Source organism: Borostomias antarcticus (assembly GCF_949987555.1).
Source record: "Borostomias antarcticus genome assembly, chromosome: 2".
In the NCBI taxonomy this organism is placed as follows: domain Eukaryota; kingdom Metazoa; phylum Chordata; class Actinopteri; order Stomiiformes; family Stomiidae; genus Borostomias; species Borostomias antarcticus.
In genome coordinates this window covers 34,047,489-34,066,529 of record NC_140235.1, presented here as the reverse complement: position 1 = coordinate 34,066,529, position 19,041 = coordinate 34,047,489, and the positions used below count along the sequence as shown (strand labels likewise).

The 19,041-nt window shown below is 50.4% G+C and overlaps 1 protein-coding gene across 1 annotated transcript in view; it reads left to right on the top strand.

The window, feature by feature from the left end:
- Nucleotides 1-2,571: 2,571 nt before the first annotated feature.
- unc5cb (unc-5 netrin receptor Cb) overlaps nt 2,572-19,041 on the top strand; it is a gene marked incomplete at its 3' end in the record, with an annotated part of 123,885 nt that continues 107,415 nt past the window's right edge. The window contains 1 exon segment of the mRNA XM_084454651.1: nt 2,572-2,768. Coding sequence (XP_084310777.1) covers nt 2,651-2,768 — 118 coding nt within the window. The 5' untranslated portion in view covers nt 2,572-2,650.

Below are 19,041 nucleotides of genomic sequence, written 5' to 3'. Positions count from 1 at the left end.
TATTTGCAATTTAGATCATTGGAGTAAAAAAAGTCTAGCCGGGCGTCGCCAGCCTGATCTCGCGAGCTCACATTCGATTTCACTCCACAGATCAGTCTGGACATCCAACCGTTTAACGGTATCCGCTCCAACAGAAATGTGTTCGTGCCAATCACAACCGTTTATCTAATATGGGGCGGGTTTAATAAGATCACGGAACAGAGGAGCGCCGTAGAGGCGTGTTCGCTGATTGGTTGTAGATCTATCCAATTGCGTCCAGAGGCATTTTGATCTACGCCCGTCGGTAACGCCCCTTGGGAATCAGAAAGCAACTGTGAGTTTCCAGACCCTTCACATTTTTGTGAATTGGGTCTGGCGAAGCAAGCCTACAAAAAACCTGTCCATTAATGATACACTGTTCCTTTAGTTTCATTAAATTCAATAAGTGCGATTTAGCACCAAGTAGCCAAAATCTAAAACTGAGTTACTCAAAGCCTGTATGATGAATTATTAAAACACTAAGCTACAACTGCAATGTGAGTTGTTGCAAAGCAGTTTGTGATACAGTAAGCTTATACATTAAGGTGAAAAGGACAAAAGGATCCAATAAAACTGAGAATGCTAGATTCCTGGCTTATCTCACTGGAACATATTTACCTAATTTTCTTTCCAATATGTCCGTTTATGACAGTTTATGTAGCACATTACCATATTGATCTACGGCTGTGCCCTCACAGTGCAAGCAAGCACGCAGAAATGGTGGGACCAGTAGCAAAGTAGGTTTTGATTCGGGGCTGTTTGAGGGAAGGGCATTAGGAGGCCCATGCCTCAGTGTGTCTGCCATCCCACAGGACTTCTGAGGGGAGAGGAAAGCAATTTCCTGCATCTCGTAACCAAGATTGAAATGCCAGTGATATGACAGCTGTCCATTGACTTCATTGTTCATTCACCTAAAAGGAGGGAAGGTGATGAGAATATTCTGTTTCTTAAATTAGATTTACATTTAAAAACGGTTATTTTCTATCTTTCAATTTTGTGAGACATAGATCTACTGTCAACTTTATATTTTACATTAATCTGAGAGCTGGGGTAGTGTGTGTTTGCTTCTATCGTGCACACATAGTTTTTCAGTATTGCTCTTTAGCTACAAGTTACTGTACAATGTAAGTCAGAGAACTCAGCTATACTGCTAAACAATCCAATAAATTGTACGGTAATTAACAATGCATGTTTGGGGGATTAATTATTTGCAGCTGGTCATTTGGTCTTCACTAATTCAAACCCTTACATGCTTGTGTTCAACACACAGTGCCATGTTAGCCTTTCTTTGCAGACTGTGTTCTAGCTGAGTTCTTCCTGGTTCTCTCCATCTCTCCTGAGCCAGTCTGCCTGTGCTCCCGGGCCGGGCCACGGAACCAGGACATGCTCCACACATCCAGTGTGTTGCCCCCGGAAACACACACATCAAGTCTTAGTCACAATTCTGCACCAGAAATGTGAACTGGAAATGGTCTGTTGTAATCATTGTGAGAGCATTTGTAATCATGCATTTCCAAAATCAGCATCAGTGAGGTATAGGTACAGTACCGTATGTTATGTTCTATAAACATAAAGGTTATTCCTTTTTCTAGCAGTGTGTGTGTGTGTGTGTGTGTGTGTGTGTTATGTGTGCGCATGTGTGTGTGTCCATGTAGGCCCACCCCTTGCTGCTCTGTAATCATTATTGATCAGGTCTTGTGACATGGCTACATATACCTAATTACCAGCTCTAAATTAGATTCCAAATGGCCATGACAAACGCAGATGCCAATGTCATGTAGGCCTAAATGACATTGTTTTCTGACAGTATTTTCCGAAAAATCTTTTAATTGCGTTTTGAAATATGCATCACAAATAAAAGTCAATTATGCATTTCATTAGGTGACCTAAATTAGGTGCCTAAAATCAGAATCTAGAATTAAGTCACGCAATACAGTTGGTTATTTGGCAGGCTGTTAGACACACGTAATCATGATCGATCATTTACTATATTGGCTCCTCTGATCAATAAACACCATCCATTCCTGGGATGATCTCCCGGCCGGGTTTTGATATGGCCGCCCGCCACCACATTCTAACCTCATACAGGAGTCGGTCGTATTTGGATTGGAGGGAGAGCATGGTAGCCCACTGAGACGGACCCTTCGCGTATTCAATTCCATCAGTAGAGCGCTGGACGCGGCACAGAGGCTGCATACGTTCTCGCTAGGATGAGTGAGGAGCGCGACTGAGGAACTCAACGGAAGACTTTTGTGAATTTAAAAATCCGGAATATGAGCGTCATAACAAAAAGACATCGGCCCATTCAGTCAGCTAAATCAGTTACGCATTAAAACGAAAAGCAAAACGACAATTCCAAGGTTTTTATGCATACCATCATATAGCCTAGTCTGATTGAGGGCGGTGCTCGCGCGTATTCCAAATTTCAATCGGCTTTCTGTCACATTTCATCTGTTCGACTGAAGTCGTGGAGAGAGGTTTTACTCAGCCTTCATCAATATTGTGCGCTGGTCTCGTTCCTTCGCTCCGTCAACTTTGGGGGCAACATTTCAACAGCGGCTGAAAGCACCGAGAATTGAGCGGTGTTGGGAAGCCTCCGGACTCGCCTCATCGCGGAGTTTGACTCCTCATCATGGGGTCCAGTGGACGAACAGGCAGAAGTGGACGAGGAGTCGCGGGATACTTACTGGAGATGATCGTCGTATCCTCGGTTTTGCTAATTGTCCTCGTGGATATCGGAGCAGCTCAAGGTAAACCACAATTCATACCTGCAGCGGCTTCCTGAAAGAACCAAATAGCCTACAACCAGTACCCTTAAAGCCGAGTGTCATAAGAATTGAAAAGTTGATATTCATGTAGGATCCTAATCTAAGTTCTACATAATCAACATAGGCTTAATTATTTGCTACTATGTGCACTAATATATGGGAACATCACACGGCTTGAACACAGCTGCTGTGCGCAATTGTGGTTAGAATCGCCTTACGCACATTGCCCGTTACCTCAGACTAGATCCTTATTAACAAACATCGTCAGTGGAATATGAATAAGGTTTTTCTGAATGTATTTTCGAAGTTAATTATCACGGGTGAAAATAATGTCTCCTTTTGCGGCAAGTTCGCTTCGTAGGCTATTCGCCGAACCCTGAATCAGGTAGATTCTTAATATTAAGTTATCGCCAGAGAATCGGTTTGTATTCGGCTGATGATTGTCCTCGGTTAATATAATACAAATAAACTCAAAATGATGGGATTTTTAAAAACGAAAAAGATCCATCTGTGCTGCGTTAGAAAGCGCAGGGAACGATAGGATCTCCAGCCTCATCCAACGACGTGGCCACTAATGCCCCATGCTTTCTGTTCATAATGCATTTTAGTTAAAGCTCTCATAGCCGTAATTTCACGGTATTTCGTCTTGCGAAATGTAGGCTATTTCGCCCCATCTCCAGGTGGTCGCTGTGTCCACAAAGACCGCAAAGTTCAGGGTCATAGGCCACGAATTATGCCTCTGCCCTTGACTCCCCCAGCGTCTATCATAACGGTTATCCTTCTGAAATAGAGAGCCTACTCCATCTTGATTTTTCATTCATTTTTTCCCCATTTATTTTGGTAAAATGACAGCGATACAGAAAAGAGCAGTAGCCTACGCGACAGTAGCTTGTTGTTGAGACAGGCATTCAGTAGGGCATTCGCCATGTTATGTGTGAGTAGGCCTACAGTATAGTTGGCCGTAGGCCTCCACCACACACTGAAGTTTGATACGTTTGGATTAACGTTAATCTAATATTTAGCATAGGCATATTTATTGTTCAACATAATTGTATTCATTCTGTTGAAGTTGTTTATCTCAGACTCTCATGAATGTCTTGTAACGCAGTTAATGGCTGTTAATCTGGGGGATGCAGCTGTAGTTGAACACCTAAATCCGTTTGCTAAATCCAGCCCCACCTGAGCTGAATTGTCTGTCAAACAAACGGGGGCATAAAAACATCCCATTGGATTGTGTTGTATAAGAATTCCTGCGTGTGTGTGGGTGTGCGAGCGTGCCAGCGTGTGTGTGTGTGCTGTGTGTCTGCGTTGATCTGGAGCCTGGCTTTTGCTTTTTGTCCACTGTAGATTAAAGTGAAAGTTACAATATGTTGAAATAATAGATGACTCACTGTAGGGAGGAGCTCTGATTAGTCTGATTTTAGGACTCTGTCCCGTTATTAAAAGCATCTAAAAAGGGAGGAATGTTTTTCTCCCGGGGAGAGCCGTGGTTTGGACGTGGTGCCTGTGCCCTTCACGGCCGTCTGAAGAGCAGGGAGGGGGTCGGATTGCAGGCCCGGCAGCACCAGCGCTTCAGATGATCCATACTGGGACCCGGGTCTGTCAGCCTGGCCCGACCCTCATCACACTCCTGCATTGTTAATGAGTAGCGAGCGGAGGAGGATGAGGAGGATGAGGAAGAACGGCTCAGCTCTGGTTTCTGAAGGGCATGGGAGATATGACATAATGGCCATTCCAGGAGCCCGGAGAGGCCGTGTCATTGACTGGGGAGGGAACACGACCCAGGTCCTTCCCTGTCCATTAAGAGGTCGATATGCCAGGAGAGAACAGTGTTTGGGGCTAATTAATGGCCCTGCCTTTCTTTAGGGGGTGTTCTGACGAGCTATGCACATTTCCAAATCACTAGAGAGTCACTTCTTCAGCGTAAAACTACTGGTGATTACACTGTCTCACTTACCCCCTCTGTTCCCTCTGACTCTGGCTCTACGCACGGCCTAGCTCTGAAAGGAACCTCCCATTCTACAAATCAAGGTGATATTTGAAAGGATATTTGATAGGCTGAATCTTGGGTTTGCATTTCAACTGGCTGCTCTACTTCTTAGTCCGTGTGGAACCTCTCCTCTTGACAAGGTAATCCACCTAGCTTGACTACAGCAGCACAGAGGCAGGAGAGAGAGAGAGAGAGAGAGAGGGAGAGAGAGGGGGAGAGAGAGGGAGAGAGAGAGGGGGGAGAGTGAGAGAGGGAGAGAGAGTGAGAGAGAGCTTAGAGATGGAGAGAGAGGGGGGAGAGAGAGAGAGAGAGGGAGAGAGAGTGAGAGAGAGGGGGGAGAGAGAGAGTGAAAGAGAGGGGGGAGAGAGAGAGGGAGAGAGAGAAAGGGAAGGAGTATCAGAAAGACTGAGATCCCTGCTGCTCTCTTCCCAGCTGACCGGCTCTGTGTGAGTCAGGGTTGAAGGAGCTTTTGAAAGTGCTGAGCCACTCACCCAGGGGGCCGAGGGGTGGGCAGCCAGATGGCTCACTGTTCAGGGAACGCTAGTTGGACTGTTCACCCTCTCCAAATAGGTACAGGTGTCAGCCAGGCACTCCCAGACGTGTGCCTGCGTGCTGTTAGTGCGTGTGTGTGTGTGTTACTTTGTGTGTGTGTGTGTGTGTGTGTGTTTATGGCTCAGGAAGCCGCTGGAGGCCAAGCCTGCGTCTGTTTGAACGTGCAGATTACATGTGGATAAGAGAGACCAGGCAGGAAAAGGAAGGGATTATGATTACATTCCAACATGGAATAAAGAAAATGCCTTTTTCCAATTTAGCAGATCATATATAAAAAGTCAATAACTGTTGCCACAATGCCATGAAGTGATTAAAAATTGACATTTTAGTATAGTGTAGAATTAGTATAGTATAGTAGTATAGTATTTAGCATAGAATAGAATATACATTATATATAATATTACATTCAAACTGGTATATTAGATCGGTTTAGCTTCACTCTATAATGAGGTCCTATTTAACACTGACGTGGGTTCCCTAGACACGAAGCAGAGGCGAACCCAACCAGGGAACACGGGGTTAGTTCACTCTTTCCACTCTTTCCTCTCATACCTCACCCCCTTTCATGTCCTCTGGGCCATGTTTACGGAGAGAAAAGCTAATGGGTCTTTTAACAAATATTGTTGTTCACTGTTAAGAGTTCGCTGTTTTTATAAATGAGGGATGGCTTAGGACAGACACCACCAACCCAAACACACACAGACACACACAGACACACACACACACACACACACACACACACACACACACACACACACACACGAGAACCTACACGCATGCCTATTGCTAGATGGCTCAGAAAGTGTGTCTAAAAATGCAGGTAAGTGAGAATGTTTTTGCTATCATTATTACTCTAACCGTTTCCTCCATGGCCTGACAGGCATGTCCCCGGGGGGTTGCTAGGGTTACCGGCGCAGCGGTCATTCCACAAGCCCCCGTCTGTGCGCACACTGAGCGCATTGTGTGGCGGGCGAGCGGGAATGCCAGCGAATTACCCCGTTCCCTCTGGCGGCGGCCCCGGAAAGGTGACAAGATGGCGGGGCGGCTGCGCTGTTCGGCCCCCGTGCGCCCGCGAGGGAACCCCGCCTGGGGAAGGTCCGTGCTCACACGCAGACGGCAAAGAGACACGCAGCCGCTCCTGTGTGTTTCCGGGGGCGATCCGAGGCCCGCCTGTCTCCCCGGCGTGCGTGTCCCTGCCGAGCGCCCGGCGCCGCTCCGCCTGCAGCCAGAGACAGGAAGTGACCCGCGGCGGCGCGGCGTGATGATTGCTGTGAAAAGCGGCCGCTCAGCGTGCGTCCCCCGGGCCTGGCGTTACGCTTCTGTTTCCGGGGGAGGCCGGGGGAGGGGGGGTGAATGGCTGTAGTTGAGGCCGAGCGCGGGGCCGTGCGTGGGGGCCGTGGCGTGGCGGATCAGGGCCTCTCCCTGCTGTGCTGGTGCCAGCTGATGGAGCATCATGGGTAATGACCTCAGCATCCTCTCACTCATCCCCCCAAGATGGAGGGGGGCGAGCAAGAGAGAGGGAGAGAGAGAGAGAGGGAGAGAGAGGGAGAGAGAGATAGAGGGAGAGAGAGAGTGAGAGAGAGAGAGAGATAGAGAGAGGGAGAGAGAGAGAGAGAGGGAGAGAGAGATAGAGGGAGAGAGAGAGAGAGTGAGAGAGATAGAGAGAGAGAGAGGAGAGGGAGAGAGAGAGAGATAGAGAGAGAGAGGGAGAGAGAGAGAGAGACCGAGAGGGAGATAGAGAGAGGGAGAGAGAGAGAGGGAGAGAGAGAGGGAGAGGGAGAGAGAGAGAGAGAGAGAGAGAGATTGAGAGAGGAGAGAGAGAGAGAGAGAGGGAGAGGGAAAGAGAGAGAGGGAGGGAGAGAGAGAGAGAGAGAGAGGGAAAGAGAGAGAGAGTCATTAATCACTCCGTGTGACACTCTGAACTACAGGGGAGCATCATAGTGCAGCATTCACTTCTATTAGCGGTCCATTAGCAGAGCCCGGCACAAGTACCGCCACTTCACAAGCAGGCCTCGCACAGAGAGCCTGACCCGTGTGTGTGTGTGTGTGAGTGTGTGTGTGTGTGTGTGTGCGCGTGTGTGTGTGTGTGTCTATGCAGTCAGAACATAGATAGACACAGCTCTTCACTTACACCCAGAGGGCTGCAACCTCATTCACATCATCACAGGCTCTACTGAAGTGTGTGTGTGTGTGTGTGTGTGTTTTGATGGAAGCTCAGTGCCTGGAATGTGCTCTAGAATTCTCTCTGACACCATTTTTCCTTCGTTCTGACAACATCCCCCCACTGTCTAACAGCCTCTCAGGGAGGATGATTATGATGGTGATGGCGAGAGTGATGGCGCCGGTGACGATGACGATGACGGCCCATTTCTCTCCTGAGTTCTGGAGTGTGTGAGCACTATAGACATAATGGTGGGTGATTTTGGAGGTGGAGGGTCTGTCCCACTCAAAGACCTGGTCTATCAGCCAGCTCACTGCCCCCAGTGATTACACCGGAGGGTCCCGGGGGCTGCACCCTTCTGCCCCCCACCTCTCATGTGCTGTAGGGGGCAATTACGATCAGAGGAGACAGGAGAGAGGGAGCGGAGGAGAGGGAGAGAGAGGGAAGAGTGATTACCAGTTAATAGGCCCTTCACATGCCATTCTGAGCAGAGGGTCTGACGGAGCCCGTCGCGAGAGATTACAAGTGTGCACTCCGTCCCCTGCCCTTTAATTTGGCTTTCTGTCCCCAAAGGGCCTCGCGGGTGCGCAACCCAAAAATGTCCTGCCGCGTTTTCATGCCGTTAACAGGAGAGAAGGACATGCCCTTATAAGGGCGGGTAAACAGCCTTGTTCCTGTCATGGCTTGTTTTCTGTGTTGTCCCACTGTTTCCGGTCGGGCCGTTTACCTCACCGGCAGTGTTTATCTGACTGGGTGAATGTCATCACACCGCCTCCCCCCCCCCCTCCTGGCGCCCCTAGCGTCCTCTCCCGTAAGCTGGCTATCGCTAGCTAGCTCTGCATGTTATTCCACCTTAGCTAAGCAGATTACAATGCGAAACAGACGAGGAAGAGGGGGTTTGGGGCGGAGACGGGATGGCGGGCGCTCCGGGCGCACACGGAGGCAGACGCTATAAAACAGTGCTGACGAGTGCCGGCAGAGAGCAGGCTGCTACCTCCCTGCTGTGCTCTTCACCAGGGGCTCTCCGCCTTTCTGAGACGCGGCCCGCCCAAAACATGTAGTTGTGTCCTCAGGACGGCTTCCTCTGGAATCACCCTTGAAACGCTGCAGAGCGGAGACCTGCCTCGCCTCAGCGTCCCGCCCCGCCCGGCCACGCCCTGACCGGCCCGGCCGGTTCTGCCGGTACTCAGGCGAGCAGCGCCCAGCTCTGAGGGGGTTCTCTCTGCTGCAAACACGCTCTTCTCCACTTCCTGTTTGTGCCAGGAGTTCATAGCCCATCACTCATGACCACGACCAAACGCACACAAACCTTGTATATTACTACAATACCAAAAATATACAAAACAACTAGTCAATTTGAATACAGTGTTCAATTGTATTCTCGACTCAAACCGAATAATGGTATTTAGGCAAAACGGGCCAATACCCTACAAGCTGGGTAACTGGGCCTGCTAAACAGCTTAAAGCACAGTGCACATATATTTTAGTAATCTACTTGGCTTCAATTACGGCTTCCAAAATGAAAGATGGACAGCACAACTCATTCTGAACGTGGCGACACACCTGATATTTTCCCCTCTTGCTGGAGGCCAGGGGGTCTTTCCGGCCTATATTGCATTTTCCAGTTGACGGTGTAACGTTACTTTCAGGTGGCTCACCTCTTCACATCTTTTGGTCTGAATGCATCTTCTTGAACTGGCAAACTTGTTTTGAGAAGTCAGCGCTCAGACACTAGCATTAGCGCTCGTTAGCTATCTCGGCCCTGCAGGTTGTCACCGTGCAAGTTGAAGAGGACGTTTTGGTGGCTGCTCAGCGCTCATGCACTCATTTCACCCTCTCAAATCTGCTCTATAATGACTGGTCTACATTGATTATATACTATTGGTATGGGAGTAGTAGATACAGAACAGTTCATCCAGGCCAGAGTAGTAGATACAGAACAGTCCATCCAGGCCAGAGTAGTAGATACAGAACAGTTTATCCAGGCCAGAGTAGTAGAGACAGAACAGTCCATCCAGGCCAGAGTAGTAGAGACAGAGTAGTAGAGACAGAACCGTGCATCCAGGCCAGAGTAGTAGAGACAGAACAGTCTATCAAGGCCAGAGTAGTAGAGACAGAACAGTCTATCAAGGCCAGAGTAGTAGAGACAGAACAGTCTATCAAGGCCAGAGTAGTAGATATAGAACAGAACGGACAGCTCGGAGGGTTGTTAGGAGAGAGTTTTTCTATAGTATACTATAGTATAGCATAGATAGTTTTTTGTAGGATAGCGTTTGTCCGGTTATCACTCCCTCCCTCCGGTCAATGTTGACCTGCATTTCTCTGTTGGCACCACAAGAGGCAGGAGTCCCAGCACACCAAAACCAACCTGCCAAGCTCCACTGCACAAGTAGTGAAAGTAGGGATGGGAATTGATAAGATTTTAACGATTCCGATTCCATTTTTGATTCTGCTTATCGATGCGATTCCTTATCGATTCTCTTATCGATTCTCAATGAAAGCATTGGACTCCCACCTAGGAGATCGGGGTTCAAGACCCGATGGGGATGATTTTATGGGACTATACCCCAAACCTCCACATGTTCATCCTTTCACTCCAACCTTTACCCCTTGCTTTATAGGTCAGATCCTGTCCCAACCCCAACCCTTATTCTAACCCCAACCCACACTAGGGACTAGAAGAAGGACACCAAAACCAACCTGCCGATCTCCACTGCACAAGTAGAGTAGTGGTGAGAGCATTGGACTCCCACCTGGGAGACCGGGGTTCAAGACCTGGTGGGGATGACTTTATGGGACTATACCCCAAACCTCCACATGGTCATCCTTTCACTCCAACCTTTTTATCCCTTACCTTTGTCCAGAAACAGAAGTTGAACCAATTGCAGCAAAATAGCTAACGTTACAGGAACCATCAGTGTAACTGCTTTAGCCAGTGACCGCTACCATTAATGTTATGGAAGCTGCTGCTAGTTGTTGTGAGCTCATGAGCTAACTGGCTGTCCCGCTCTTATTGTGCTGGATTAGCATTGGAAGCATTGGAACTGATGTGTCCAAGCGACAAAGACCTATCTTAATTTATCAGACATTATTTCATGTCATTTCAATTCACAGCTATATCTGTGGCATATCTAGCTTCCGTCCTACCAGTCCTGAACAGAAACAAGCCAGCCTCGCACATAAGCCAGGCTGGGCCTGGCCTGGTTCTTATGAGAGATGGAGCTTAGGGAGTGGATCTAGTAGCCGAGGTGGCTCGGCTTGGCCCGACTCCAGTCATCATATCCCTGTTCAGTGCTGCTGTGAGAAAGAAGCCATTGCCCCCCCCCCCCCAGCAGGGGGCCTAATGGCCGACACACCAGTGGTGCGGATTAATCCCACACCTCTTCACTTGTGGAGCAGGCATCCCAACCGTCGACAGCCCGGTCGCTATGGAGATGGCCAGAGAGATCCCATCTCAGCGTGTGAGCTGCGTCTGTCTCTGATTGACAACGAAGCTCTTAATCCTGCGACTTCTCATGTGTCGTTCGCTAAAGCTAAAGCTCGACATTGGAACACGGGTAAAGAAACAGGACTCTGGAATATGAAAGCCCCTCTGAAGAATAGGGACATCATTCATCCATAATAAGTTGTTTACCCTGCTGACAGAGATCTGTTTGAACCTCCAGTGCGTCAGAGATAGACACGACTCTCATACTTCCATAAATACCCATAAGCAACAGTAGGCCAGTGTGTCCCCAGACCACACAGCTCTGGGAGTTGTCCCTTCCTCTCGAACCCGCCACGCCGGGAAGAGAAGACATTCTCCAGGTCCCGGGCCAGAGAGCCTCTAGCGTCTGTGGAAGGGGGAGTGTGTGTGTGTGTGTGTGTGTGTGTGTGTGTGTGTGTGTGTGTGTGTGTGTGTGTGTGTGTGTGTGTGTGTGTGCGAGGGGGGGGCCTGGTGGAAACCTGAGATCAGGGTACCCACGCTCCGTGCTTCCTGTCTCCAGTTTATCAGTGTCTGCTGCTCTGTTATTCCTGGGCTCTGAGGGGGCTGATGAAAGAGCCAGCAGATAAATGTTTGTGCCTCCTTGTTTTTTTACGGGGCTTAAATGAGGACCTCTCAACCACCACCGTTCCTCCCTCCTCCCCTCCTCCTCCCTCCTCCCCTCCTCTCTCCCTCCTTCCCTCCTCCTCTCTCCCTCCTCCTCCTTCCTCCCTCCCCTCCTCTCTCCCTCCTCCCTCCTCCCCTCCTCTCTCCCTCCTCCCCTCCTCCTCTCTCCCTCCCCCTCCCCTCCTCCTCCTCTCCCTCTCCTCCTTCCTCCCTCCCCTCCTCCTCTCCCCCTCCTCCCTCCCCCTCCCCTCCTCTCTCCCTCCTCCCTCCTCTCTCTCCCTCCCCCTCCCCTCCTCCTCCCCCTCCCCCTTCCTGTACTCATCCTCTGCCCCCCCCCCCCTGAGGAGGAGCTACAGCCTCTGGTTCACATTAGAGCTGCTGAACTGGGTAGGCTAAACGACATGTATGTTAGTCCCCCCCCCCCCCCCCCACACACACACATAACACACACACAACACACACACACACAACACACACACACAAATGACTTTTCTAAACGTTTCCAGGATGCCAGACGAGGTAGGGGGTGCAGTAATGGGAGAGAGAGAGAGAGAGAGAGAGGGAGGGAGGGAGAGAGAGAGAGAGAGAGGGAGGGAGGAAGAGAGAGAGAGGGAGAGAGAGAGAGGGAGGGAGAGAGAGAGAGACAGGGGGGAAGGGAGCGAGAGACAGGGAGGGAGAGAGAGAGAGACAGGGGGTAGGGAGGGAGAGAGAGGGAGGAAGGGAGGAAGAGAGAGTGGGAGAGAGAGGGAGAAGGAGGGGGGAGAGAGGGAGAGCTCAAGAGTTGCTCCCCCTGGCCTAATTGGCCGACTCCTCCAGCTACTACTGAGCTTGTCCATGTGCAGGGCGTGCTCTGGGCTCTGGGCTCTGGGCTCTGCTGTGTAGAGCAGATAAGGGCTGGCCCCAGAGACCCCTGCTCCAGCTCTGGATAACATCTCCATAATCACCATGATCACCACCATCACCATGATCCCCAGCACAGGAGGAGATGGGACCCTCCCACACCCCTCCATGACCTCACAGACCTGTCCCAGACATTTCCCTGCTCTCCCCCTCACCCCTCCTCCTCTAACTCCTCCTCCCTCTCACCCCTCCTCCTTTAACTCCTCCTCCCCTCACTCCTCCTCCCCTTACTCCTCCTCCCCTTCACCCCTCCTCCCCTAACTCCTCCTCCCCTTCACCCCTCCTCCTCTAACTTCTCCTCCCCCTCACCCCTCCTCCCCCAACTCCTCCTCCTCCTTCACTCCTCCTCCCCCTCACCCCTCCTGCCCCAACTCCTCCTCCTCCCTCACTCCTCCTCCCCCTCACTCCTCCTCCCTCCCTCACTCCTCCTCCCTCTCACTCCTCCTCCCTCACTCCTCCTCCCTCTCACTCTTCCTCCCCCTCACTCCTCCTCCCTCTCACTCCTCCTCCCTCACTCCTCCTCCCCTCACCCCTCCTCCCTCTCACCCTCCTCCTTCTCTCCCCTCTCTCCTCCACCACCTCCTCCTCATCCCATGCAGACACTGTAGACCTGACCTGGCTCCTGTTCTCTATAGGGCGTCCACATCCTCCTGACACACCAGCCAATCAGCTTCTGCGTGTGTGTGTGTATGCATGCATGTATATATGTATGTGTGTTTATAGGCTACTGTGTGTGTGTGTGTGTGTGTGTGTGTGTGTGTGTGTGTGTGCTTGTGTGTGCGTGTGCATGTGTGCTTGTGTGTGTGTGTGCATGTGTGCTTGTGTGTGTGCTTGTGCTTGTGTGTGTGTGTGTGTGTGTGTGTGTGTGTATGTGTATGTGTGTGTGTGTGTGTGTGTGTGCTCAATAATAGCGGAGACCCTGGGACCCTGAGAGGAAAGTCTGTTCCAGATGAGTGTGTGTGAATAGCAGACCGTTCATCCTGGAGAAATCAATCTCTCTCATAATTCCCCTCATTCTTCATCCATCTGTTATCTCCCGACCTGCCAGACAGCCTCTCCAACAGAGCCACCGTCACGAGAGAGCCGCATCGAACGCGTGTCAGAAAGCCCAGAATCTGGGATGTTGTTGTTGTTTACTCTGTTAACGGAGGTGCTAAATTAAAGCTTGGCCATCGGTTTTGCGCCGTCTCTGGATCGATTCCTCGCCTCTCGTGCGATTGACTTGGAAAGAGCAGAGAAAACGGGCTTAACGTCAGCGTGTTGAGCGCGGGCCGCTTACCAGACCAACGCCGGGGAAATAATGCGGACTGTCAGAGGCATGGTGATCAATGGGTGTGTAATTATTGCCAAGGTGTGTAATTATCCTGTACAAGTCTGAGCGCAAACTCAGGAATTCACCATCAGCGACGCAGTCACCGAGAGGAACCCTCATTGAGTAATTACTAAGTCCTTTTTTGCTTTTTCTGTCTTTTTAATTCATATTCTTTGGTGTGTGAAGAACCGCCTCCCAAAACCTGAGCTCTTTTTTCCACGATTGGTCTGTAACAGTAAAACTAGTTAGCAGCTCTAGAAGGCTCTGGGGTGTCGGTACTTTCCTCTGTTTGTATAACGTGTGTTGGTGTGTGTGTGTGTGTGTTCATGCTTTGTGTGTGTGTTTATGTGTGTGTGTGTGCGTGTGTGCGTGCACGTGTGTGTGTGCATGTATGTGTGTGTGTTCATGCGGTGTGTGTGTGTGTGTTCATGAGAGCCTGTCTGTGTGTGTGTGTGTGTGTGTGTGTGTGTGTGTGTGTGAGTGTGTGTGTGTGTTCCTGAGAGCCTGTGTGTGTTCATGAGAGCCTGTGTGTGTGTGTGTGTGTTCATGAGAGCCTGTGTGTGTGTGTGTGTGAGTGTGTGTGAGTTCATGAGAGCCTGTGTGTGTGTGAGTGTGTGTGTATATGTGTTCATAAGAGCCTGTGTGTGTGTGTGTGTGTTCATGAGAGCCTGTGTGAGTGTGTGTGTGTGAGTGTGTGTGTATGTTCATGAGAGCCTGTGTGAGTGTGTGTGTGTGTGTGTGTGTGTGTTCATGAGAGCCTGTGTGTGTGTGTGTGTGTTCATGAGAGCCTGTGTGTGTGTGTGTGTGTGTGTGTGTGTGTGTGTGTGTGTGTGTGTGTGTGTGTGTGTGTTCCTGAGAGCCTGTATGTGTGTGTGTGTGTGTGTGTGTGTGTGTGTTCCTGAGAGCCTGTGTGTGTGTGTGTGTTCATGAGAGCCTGTGTGTGTGTGAGTGTGAGTGTGTGTGTGTGTTCCTGAGAGCCTGTGTGTGTGTGTGTGTGTGTTCCTGAGAGCCTGTGTGTGCCATATCTCCCTGATCATTCCCGGGTGACATGAGCGCTGGCGTGGTGAACTGGGTCAGGTTCCACGGGGCTCATTTAAATGGGGCCCAGACAGAAGCCCTGCGGTGACAGGACCCTTCAAGACTCCACAGCCTCGCTTATGACCTCACAGCCCCGCTTATGATCTCACAGCCCCGCTTATGACCTCACAGCCCTGCTTATGATGTCACAGCCCCGATTATGACCTCACAGCCCTGCTTATGACCTCACAGCCCCGCTTATGATCTCACAGCCCCGCTTATGACCTCACAGCCCCGCTTATGACCTCACAGGCCCGCTTATGACCTCACAGCCCCGCTTATGAACTCACAGCCCCGCTTATGAACTCACAGGCCCGCTTATGACCTCACAGGCCCGCTTACGACCCACTGGCCCAGTGCTACAGCGCTACCCTGCTCGCTAAATAAAGGCTTTCTGTCAGGAACCGACATGTGCTGTTAAAGTGGAACTCATCCAGTAAATGAGGTGCTCAGTGTTTTGGGGAGCCAGCCTGGTCGCTCGGGGGTACGGCCCGTACCCCCTAGTCCACAGAGCTGCACCGCGGAGATGAGGGGAACGTGACGGAGAGCAGCACGTTAAAGACTCTCTGGGGGTCCAGGGGTGTTTATGTCAGACCTGGGCGGGAGGTCGTGTTAGGTCTGTGTGTGTCATGTTTCCACCAGGCAGATTGTCATCATGCTCTCCTGATGGAAAAAATAATCTGCATTTTAAACAGGTTCTAATTCTGAATGTTCAACACTGAAATACCTTCTATCAAATGATGATACGATAAGATAAGATCCCCCAGGGGGAAGTTGGCATTTCAGCAGTTGAAAATTACAGAAAGGTTGGAAAGAGAGATACAGAGAAACAAAAAAGAAAGAGACACTAGATATGGTGTGTGTGTGTGTGTGTGTGTGTGTGTGTGTGTGGAGGGGGGGGGGGTATCAGGGGCTCTATACATCCTGTGCAGTTTAGAATAGAATAAGATATATATGTAACATATATATATAATATATAAATGCTCATTTAAATGGGCATTTATCATCCAAATCTTGGTTTAAAAGAAAAAGGTATTGACATAGTTCAAATGAGTAGCATCTACTGTAGGGAATAGATGTATGTATATATATATATATATATATATATATATATATATATATATATATATATATATATATATAATAAACTGTCCCAAAGTGCTTAACGGCTCTTTGGCCTAATGAAGCAGAGCTGGGAGAAGGGGAATAATGCATGTTGTTGTGATGATTTCAACAGAATGCAGCAAAGAAGAGAAAGAAATGGCTGTTTTTATGGTAAAAGACTAACAGGGTTGAGAAGGGGAGTCAACAGAAAGCTATTTCTAAATTACCTGCTGTTCTGTGGCCTGAGAAGTAGTGTTTAGGACTTGAAATATAAATCCTGAAGCTGGTCCAACAATGTTAATTTCACCTCAATGCAGATTTAAAGACTCTGTCCAAATCCCCTGTGGTAGCCGGGGAGAAAGGAGACCTGTGTGTGGAATTAATGATTGATCTGGAGTCGGGCGACCGGCTTATTCCTGGAAGTCCAGACCTCTATAAACTATGACCTCTTACTGTACTCAGCTGTCCAGCCGGCTGCCCACCGGTGTAAACCGATATGCCATTATGGCCTTCTGCAGATACACTCCTGCGTGCGCTCCGGATACCCATAATTCAGCGGTGACCCCCGAGGGGAGGGCCTTCCCGGGTTTTTAGGCTGACGTGAGGTAAGCAGATCTGGCAGGTACGGGGGGGTCGGGCTCGGTAACGGTTGCCGTGTGAAGGGGGGGCTGGCAGGTAAACGTCCAGCCCCCCCCCGCTGACCTGCGTCCTGCTAACGCAGTCCTGCTCGTTCCCTTCGCAGAGGAAGCCATTACTAAATCATTGTGTTTTTGTTTTTACAACCCGGCTGCAAAACCCTAGTAACTTTGTGCCGGTCAGAGTTCTGGGTGTTTTACGGCCGAGTGTTTTACTGCGCAGCGCCTCTGGGGCGAGTCGGGCTCGGCCAACGAAAGCAGCGCTACGGGCCGGAGGAGGAGTAAGGAGAGACGGAGGAGAAAGAGGAGAAGGAAGGAGGGAGGGAGGAAGGAAGGAGACAAATAGCAGTTCCTTCCCTAAGCCGTGTGGCTTCCTCCCAGTTTGAACAGACCCTGGATCAGCGTCCAGGACTCACAGTAACCACAGCTATTCCACGCTGCCTCATGCGGTTCTTTGTTCATGGGAAAGAGCTGTGAGGGTCGTAAACAAGACAATGTTAGGGATCCGGTCGGTCGCGGGGATTGGGCAGCTTTGCTGTTCTCCAGCTCTTGCGTTCCGCTCCCCACCGTCTTTTTCGGGAGGGGTTTTGGGGGAGAAATGTGAGCCCCATTGTGTTGCTTTGCTGCCGAGCACCAGATATCCGCACAACCTGGTTTCAGTTTTAAGGGCCATTTTTCTTTTTGGCAGTTGTTTCCGCATTGATTGAATTTGAGGGACGAAGGCAAGAGAAACACAAGCCGGGATATTTACGTTGTAGCTTCCATTTTGGTTCTGTGTGTACAGTTTGTTTTAATAAGAACTTGACAGAATGCAGTGTAGCGTTTCAGGAATTTCCACTGGGCATGTCAAATCCACGGAGCGTCAGTGGTCAGCGCCGGATCCGCCGGGCCCAGGGGAATTAGAGCGGGCTGTGAGAGGCCCAGACGGGCAGGACCCAGACGGGCAGGACCCAGACGGACAAGACCCAGATGGACAGGGACCAGATGGGCAGGACCCAGACGAACAGGACCCAGACGGGCAGGACCCAGACGGACAGGGACCAGACGGACAGGGACCAGACGGGCAGGACCCAGACGAACAGGACCCAGATGGACAGGGACCAGACAGACAGGGACCAGACGGGCAGGACCCAGACGGGCGACCAGACGGGCAGGGACCAGACGGACAGGGACCAGACGGGCGGGGCCACGCAGAGAGACGGTGGGGGGGCTGGAGTGAAGAAGATGAGAGTTCAACAGCGCTGAGCTGTGTGATGTCTGATCTGTCCCAACGAGGGGACGACGCTGTCTAACCTCCATCAGAGGCTCCGCCCCTCTCTGCGCTGCCTGTCACAGTCAACTCCCGCTCATATCCCTCCTGCTCATATCCCTCCTGCTCATATCCCTCCCGCTCATATCCCCCCCTTTTCTCTTGGGATCACTTCTACTTTGACTTCCTGGTGGGGGGGGGGGGGGGGGAGAGTGAGTGTAGAGCCAGAGCAGACAGACAGGGTTTTTTCTCTACAAGATTATATCTGCTCTGCTGTGTCCCAGACAGTAACATGGCCTTAATGTGTGTCCTTTGTGTAGAGGGGGTGGTCCAAATGTGTGTCCTTTGTGTAGAGGGGGTGGTCTAAATGTGTGTCCTTTGTGTAGAGGGGTGGTCTAAGTGTGTGTCCTTTGTGCGGAGGGGTGGTCTCTGGGGGGAAGAAGGAGCCGTTTAATTCAATAAACTGGCAACTGTAATAAACGGGTTCCCTCCTAAAACTCACTTTGGTGATAAGATTACGAGCCCTTGGCTGGCTGCGGCGGCCATCTTGTTGTGATTATGTGTGTTTACACGGGTGGGGAGGTGTTTACTGAGGAAACTACAGGCCCTGCTTTTCTTCTACTTCGTCTCGGCTACCGGGGAAGGAGAGAGGCTGTGAAGCCGGAGCTGTTTTGTGGCGAAACTGCTGCTCCACTTCTCCCCGTCGCTGAGAGAAACATTATAACGACGCTCTAACCAGCGCCTCTCTCTGAATCAGCAGCGCGCCCGCGCTGAGGTCCCCCGAGGTGCGCGGTTCCAGCTCTGCTGAAAAACGCCTGTAATTGCTCTACACAGACGCAAGGACACACAACGTGTGGAGCTTTTCAAAGCTTCTCTCACACAGTAATTGCTAGCTGGCTTCAGATGTAGTTTTTCATCTGTTGTTCAACTTTTCAGAAGTCGCGGCAGCTCTTCGAAAAGGGACAAAAATGTAGGCCATATGTAGATTTCGGTTTGATCGTTTGTTGCTTAACAATACAATGGCTTGTGCGTTAGTGCTTCGATATAGCACATAAGCTGGCGTCATACTGGAGTTTATATAACGCAACTTTGCCATTTGCCATTGAAATCGGAAGCGTTTCCAGACAGAATGATTTCCCAGGGTTCACCTCTCCTCCACCTGTCTGAGTCGGATGACTGTTGTCC